The sequence below is a fragment of the Penaeus japonicus genome, unplaced genomic scaffold (genome assembly GCF_977035675.1).
Source record: "Penaeus japonicus unplaced genomic scaffold, GWHDUDI00000001_assembly GWHDUDI00000037, whole genome shotgun sequence".
Taxonomy (NCBI): domain Eukaryota; kingdom Metazoa; phylum Arthropoda; class Malacostraca; order Decapoda; family Penaeidae; genus Penaeus; species Penaeus japonicus.
In genome coordinates this window covers 1,787,194-1,794,693 of record NW_028234439.1, presented here as the reverse complement: position 1 = coordinate 1,794,693, position 7,500 = coordinate 1,787,194, and the positions used below count along the sequence as shown (strand labels likewise).

The 7,500-nt window shown below is 36.4% G+C and overlaps 1 protein-coding gene across 2 annotated transcripts in view; it reads right to left on the bottom strand.

The window, feature by feature from the left end:
• Positions 1 to 2,387: 2,387 nt before the first annotated feature.
• The window catches only part of LOC122245971 (S-adenosylmethionine synthase), a 7,101-nt gene continuing 1,988 nt past the window's right edge, over positions 2,388 to 7,500 (bottom strand). Inside the window, exons 4-7 of one of the 2 annotated variants that reach the window (XM_043004166.2) lie at positions 7,365 to 7,477; positions 4,162 to 4,328; positions 3,513 to 3,891; positions 2,388 to 3,327 (exon numbers count right to left, since the gene is read on the bottom strand). In XM_043004166.2, coding sequence (XP_042860100.1) covers positions 3,082 to 3,327; positions 3,513 to 3,891; positions 4,162 to 4,328; positions 7,365 to 7,477 — 905 coding nt within the window. In that variant the 3' untranslated portion in view covers positions 2,388 to 3,081. Of the gene's footprint in view, positions 3,328 to 3,512; positions 3,892 to 4,161; positions 4,329 to 6,280; positions 6,394 to 7,364; positions 7,478 to 7,500 lie in introns of both variants that reach the window. The other variant, XM_043004165.2, reaches the window with a different exon arrangement.

Here is a 7,500-nt window from a genome sequence, read left to right as displayed (position 1 = left end):
TGTTCAAAGTTTAATTGGAACTGTTGAACATTCGGCTTCTTTAGCTTGCACGTATTCCAGTAGCATCAGGAATAAAGAACAAATACATGTTTAAAAATACGTCGGTATAACTGCCATATTTGCAAAATTGTAATTTCATGATAACAGTTCTGTATAAATAGTTGATTTCTGGCCTGTATAATAAATCGAACCAAAAAAAAACAGCAAAATGACCTGCTGTAAAAATTATGAAAAGGATGATGTAAATATGAATTTCTGACCGACTTATTGCACAATTTGAACACAAAAGCGAAAGGCAATGTATGTGTGTTCATGCCAAAGATTAAGAAGTGTCGCAACTGAAGACAATTTTTAAAAGTTACTGAAAAATTATCCATCGCACTGCCTTACTCCATTCTTAAAAGAAATAATTTCATCATAATGATGTCTTGTATTAAGTGCCTTCTCAAGTTACATCCTGGTTAACTTTCCTTAAAGCATGCAATTCAACCAACGCCCTTCGATGAACTCAACATCAGAATTGCAAGTAATTCTGAAGAAAATATAAAACATCAATTGCATTTCCTTACTTTATGGAGTTTTAGCTCTTTATTTACAAATTTTCAACATTGATCACAAACAGAAATCGTGATCTTGGCAATACATGAAAAATCTCGCGGTCATTACTTGATAATAGATAATTTGGATCAAAAGCTGATTGAGACAAACTGCCGAGTGATTACCGACACAAGGCGGTGATTAACAATTTAAATATGTACTTTTTAGTTATTAACTCTTAAAACCGGCTCTAATTATATGGATGCGACAAACAAAAGGCAAACGTCACAACCATAAGTAACAACAAAGTAGATCTCCATAGGATACTTTTGGCGTATGCGAAATAAAGAACCTGGTGGTACTTTCACTATTCCTCTATGCAACAAATTACGTAGTTTAGGTCAACAAGGCAAGTGAATATTCTCATCTTTTTAAAAAGGAGGATTTTTAAAGTTATGTCATGAGAGAGAAAAGAAAAGCTCCCTTTATAAACGGCAGATTTCAGGCCCAACGGCATATCTGCTACAGCTGTTTTGACTCCTGTTGCGGCCTATCAAAATTTGCAAGTAAAAAAGACGTTTAAGTGCTCTTTTTTTTTAGTTGGCAATGATGAAATCATGTAAAAGCAATTCATTCAGATTTAGTATTAATGAATTACTGCCAATATTAAATATCTAAATCATAATCAACAGACTAACCCCAACGACTGGAAAAAAATGCCCCTGTGACCGCGGGTTGAAATAGTGGCTTTAGTAATCAAGGCAGCTAAGGTAAATAATGTTAGTTAACAGTTACTTTATGGACAGATAAAAAGTGCTTGTATCCCAACGCTACTGCAAGTTATACCTTTCTCGGAGGATAATATTCAACAGATTATTCAGTGTTTACATTAACCATTCCCTTAAACAACAAAAAAAAGAAAAAAATATATATATATGTGTATGTGTATGTGTATTACATGGTATAATCCTCCAATATCATCTGGATGATTGTAGAAATCCTTTCTAATGGATATCTATAACAACGGTTAGAGTCTCAACCGATCCTCGTGTTCCATCCATGTATTCAATATGTATTGTCGTGGACAGTCAGTAATACATAATCTATACAAATCTCGTTTGCACAAGTCGGAACTAGCACGACTTATTTCCGGTTCACACCGTTACGAGTGCTCGGGACCACCCATCTTTCTACGAATGAAAGTGGTCCATTTTTCTCTCCCGTGTAAAAGCTCTAATAAAATGTTTAAGACTTAGCAATAGTAGACGGTCATACTGCATTTTATTCCATTAAGTAGAGATAAATATCATTTAGATTTATTGTTAGGTTGGTCTTCCCACATAGGAATTTTTAGTCTGGCAACATTCATAAATATACATATAGGGTTAGATTTGTGCAGCCAACCACATAGGACTATCCATCAGTAATGATAAAAAAAAGGTCAACTTAGAACCAATAAATAAAATTAGTTAACAATGAATAATTCAACATGAAAATACAAATGCATTAGCTTCCTCCATCCATTAATTTATACTGATATGTTCCTTCAACTCAGAAGTTCCCGTATGTATGAATTCAAAGGATTCCTTTTCTAAGCCCTTAAAAGATGCTATATAGTTCTTGCTACAAGATAAATGTCATTCAATATCCGAGCTTTTCGTTTCAAAATCCAGAAATAACATTATGAAATATTTTGTGTCACTTTGCCAACAAAAATATGTTTTTCAATTACTAAAGTTTCCATGGTCCAATTCCGCTGAGTAATAACAATTAAATGTAATTTATCAGAACAAAAAAAAAACATGTAGATCCTTTAGGTCATTCCACCAAAGGTAATAAAATTAGTAGGGTACACGAGTAACTTTTAATCAGCCGAATGGTACACATTTGACTGCATAAAATCGGCTTAATCATAACAAATACAATGTAGACATACATCTTTCAATAAGCTACTAAATCTAAATAAAAGGATAAAACCTAAAAAGACCCTAACTCTCAAGTCTCGAGGAATGTGTCAGCAAGTGAAGCCCCATCCCAGAAAGGTGGCCGGAGTGTTTAAGGAAATGCTCTTTTCCATTAGAATTTTCGTAAACACAACACAAATGCGTAGATCTTGTATAAAAACTCTAGAGGAAAATCTTGCTAATCCTACACATTTGCAGTGTCAAGTCTGGCACAAACAAAGGACGTTTATGGGAAAAACAAGAGCCATCATCTGTGCCAACTTGAAACTGTGGTCATCTTGCAGGGGTCCTCGAGGTTAGGGGCAGGCCAGACCAAGGGTGACACCAGGCACCCTCTGGCCTAGCACCTACTATCACCAGGTTGCACAAACACAGTGCCCGAGTGCCTGCCTGACACAAGGATGTGCTATCACAAACTCCAACAAATGCAATTTAAAAAGATTAAATATTTTGCACTACACTAACTGGTCAACTAAATTTCTAAAAGTCTTGGCTTCAAGTGTACATGCTTCCTCCCTTGTGTTCAAAGGAAGCCATTTACATCCTATTATATTATTTTCTTTGGGACGAGCCAAATTTATTAAAGCTTTGGAAGGGTCAATGCTTTGGGCTTCTCCCATGGGAACTGGTCTCTGCCGAAGTGTCCATAGCAAGAGGTGTCCCTGTAGATGGGGCGCTTCAAGCCCAATTCCTTTACGATACGGCCTGGCCTCAAGTCGAAGTTCTGGTTAACAATGTCTAGAAGCTGCTTTGATGTATACTGTGATGTACCATAGTGGAAGATGCTGATGCTGATGGGCTCAGCAACTCCAATGGCATATGATACCTGCAAGACAAAAATGAGGGTTCATTAACATAACCTTTCGAGGTTTAAAAAACACTTATTAAGAGGAAATATTAAAAGTTGAAATTCAGGATACATACCAATGATTAACTTTAATTACTCTTACACCAACTTTGCAAATAAAATAAACAATCTAACTGTAAACAAAGACCAGCCAAAGAACTCACCTGAACAAGACATCTCTTGCAGAGTCCACCCTTCACCAGCGACTTGGCAACCCATCGAGCGGCGTAGGCGGCCGAGCGATCCACCTTCGTGTAGTCCTTGCCCGAGAAGGCTCCACCTCCGTGAGCTCCCCAACCGCCGTATGTGTCGACGATGATCTTCCTGCCGGTGAGACCTGCATCGCCCTGGGGTCCTCCGATGATGAAGTCTCCGCAAGGGTTGATGTGGTATTTGGTGTTATCGTCCAGGTACTGCTCTGGGATGACAGCCTTGATGGCTTTCTCCATAATGTCAGCGCGGAGCTGTTCCAAAGTTACCTTCTCGGAATGCTGGGCAGAGATGACCACTGTGTGTACACGTAGGGGAATGGCAGCACCCTGACTGTAATGGGAAAGTTTGTTAATTTTTCTGATAGGAGTCAATTACTGGGCTACTTGACCCCATTAAACAATTATCACACATTATATACAAGTTACTAGTCATCAATTATTATAAATTTAAATAACTAAACATTGATACACCAAGGAATGGGGAGTGGTTAGGCAAGTCTAAAAACAATTTTTGGCAACAATAGAGAGGTGGGGGTAAAAAATGCATCAATGGGTTAATGTGATGCATGTGAAAGAAAAGAAAAGAAAAAAAGCTACTTACTCAAAGTAGTACTCTGCAGTGATCTGTGTCTTTGTGTCTGGTCTTGCCCACCAGAATGTGCCATCTCTGCGCAGTTCTGCGATCTTTTGATTGAGACGATGAGCCAAGACTACAGTCAATGGCATGCATTCCTCGGTTTCATCAGTCGCATAGCCAAACATTAATCCCTATGGGGAGAAATTGTATTAAATAATTTGAGGGAAAAAAATAAATAAATAAAAAAAATAAATAAATCGGCACATTAATTACTTCCAACTAATGACATCCACTAATGAGTTTGAGGATTTGAGTCCTAAAAAAAAAAAAAATAGTATTCAAACAAACTCATGACTACATTAAAATAAGTCCTAATACACCTACTTCCATAAATATTCAAAAAAAAAAAAAAAAAAAAAAAAAAAAATGAAGATTTAGCTTCCTTGGCCAATACTGCCATAAAAGTACTTTATAACTATATTGAAATTCTTTCCTTAAATCCAGTTTGAGTCATAAAACCGGACCAACTGCTCTAAAATTGCACAATGCAACTGGTATAAATATTTGTAATCATTGAAAATAATCTCATCTTGTACTAGGCATAATCTGACACCTTTTACTACTATGCAAAAAATTGTGCAAACCAAGCAGTTAAACATTTAATGCAAGTAAAATTAATGCAATGAAATCTATATTAGATCATTATTGTTAGTTGCAGGTCTTGATGTAAATCAGCGTACAAAAGTCTTTGTTAACCGCTTTCAGTCAAATCCTTCAGCAGCTAGCACTATGATACATGTAAATCCTTTTATAAGTTTCAAATTCATATAGTTTAATTACTTCAATTGGCCTTATCTTTGATATCACACATTGTAATGGACATGATTTAAAATCTAATTTCTACAGAATCTCATAACCCAACACAAAATAGTAGAGAAAAAAAAAAAAAAAAAAAAAACACTAACTTCTCTAAAAATCCTGAAAAGTCAAAGTCAACTTTCTAATAAACTTCCAAGATGCATCAATCACACAAACACAGGAGAGAAAAAAAAAAAATTGGGTCACAAGAATGGCAAAATGAATGTTTATCCACTAATCAAATTAATCAACATGATCAATACAAATACATAAATACACTTCATAACTGTAAACTTTTGAAACCAGGAGTACTCGAGACCCCAAAATTAGTCGTCATTTCTGTTCATCTTGAAAAAAGGACCATGTGTGGAGGGGAATTTGGAGGGGAGGGAGAGGGAGAGAAAGTGGGGGAGGGGACCTAAAACATTTGGGAGGTAAAGCCACAAGTCTTATATCATTGATTTATCAGTTTGCACATTTCTTATCATTATACCCTCACACTTGCTCTATGGGCAGGGTTCCCATACACCTGACCCACACTTCACCTAATGGCACAGCTTTTCAGTTCTGCATTGAATAACATTGTTAGAATCTGTTAATGTAATAGTAAAGCAACGAGGACTGCAGTTAGCCATGTATTCATTTTCATTAAAATTAGTACTAAAGCAATTTGTAATAGATTTGAAAGACTCCAAATTTAAGTAAAATACATTTAAATTTATCTGGCATTTACAGTGGGTCCTGAGGGTCAAGAGGGAGTCCCCCCCCCTCCCATTATCTAACCCTCCCCCAAAAAATGTTGTCAAAGCTTTTTGCCTGAAATAAGAAGTGGTGTGGGGAGGGGGGTCTTGGATGGATGCAGTCCTCTGTTCAAGAAATCACATTATCACTCAATGTTGCAAGACTCGTTTCATATAATCGTTGCAATTTTTTATAAAAGTTTGCTGGTAGTTGGGTTAATCGTTTGTGCTTAAAAAGGAAAAAAATGTATATACGCCAAGCCTTTGCTCACTGTGCCAAACCAAAAAATAAATAAACATATGCAATTTCACAATAAGTTATAGGACATGACACTTAGGGGAAGCAGCTAGTTGAAATCCACACCATGCTAAATAACATTTATATACTCCAATAGCCAAAATGATGCATTGGCTCATGCAAAAAAAAAAAGTATATATATATATATATAAAAAAATCCAATAATCAAAAATAAGTTCCTCTAACATCAAAAATGCATCCCCTAAGCACAGTCTTATAACTTACGAACTCAACATGGACTCGTCACCTGATCTCCCGCCCCTACATCGTCGTCGCTGCGCCCAACGTGCACCCCATTAGCAATTTCCACACATTGTTGCTCCAGGGCCAAGAGCACATTGCATGTCTTGTAGTCAAAGCCTGCGAGGCAAAGACCCAAGGATGTAAGAAATTAGATCAAATGGCAAAATCTTTTGAGACGTCAAATACTACAATGGGACATTCTAGTTTCAATGAGATGATTTACTAAATACCAATTAGGTTTGTTTATCTTGGATTATCATAAACAACCCCTCCCCCCCTTCCTTGAGATGTCTATCTTGGAATCTTGACATTCCAATACGTATGACTGGTACTTCACCAAATAATAATTCAGTATAGTAAAATATATGTTATAATTATAATACAAAATGCAAAATCATTATTACACAGATACAGACATGCAAACTCAATTACCACAATAGCAAAATAGCTAGTGCAATTTTTTAATATATATATAAAAATCTACTCAAATTGACAAGCAATATAACATATCTGAAAAGATGTACAATGGTCTTTCAATGAAATCCTTAGAATGTCCCCAATATTTGATGTAACACAGTAGGCCAGTCATGTTCAATATTTGACAGTTAAGTCATCCAAATTGAAGGCTCAAAAAAGGTAGTGCTCAACTTTTAGAACTTTAAGATGTAATTACAAATATACAAGATATCAAACCTCAACTGGCAATACCTTCATTTCAACACAGTCAGACATGATCAATACTGAACATGACTAGAGCCATTTTATACAAACGTATTCTAGTGTATAACCTGAAAATTCAAAACCATAAACATTTAATACTACATGCACCATCAAATTCTATTATACCTTTCTAGATACACTACAAAATAAGACCCATACCGAAAGAATCATGCAATAGGATAAGAAAAGGGATCCAAATAGTTTTTTTGCCTTTGGCACGTCGACTCTGCGTCGACTGCTACCGGCCAAAACCCCAATTTGGTTCGGTTCTTCCAAAGGAAACACCAATTCAACTAGAAGTCAATTAGCACCGGTGTCACCACCCCCAAAAGCCGGTGCATGCCGGAGTGAAATTCTTTCTGCAATACCTGATCACCAGCACCAACATCTTCATCAGCTCTGTCTACATGAACGCCACCGGCAATATTTGGCGACTGTTGCTCAATTGCAACAAGGAGATTGCACGTTGTGAAGTCGAAGCCTGAGTGTGCATGGAATAATTTT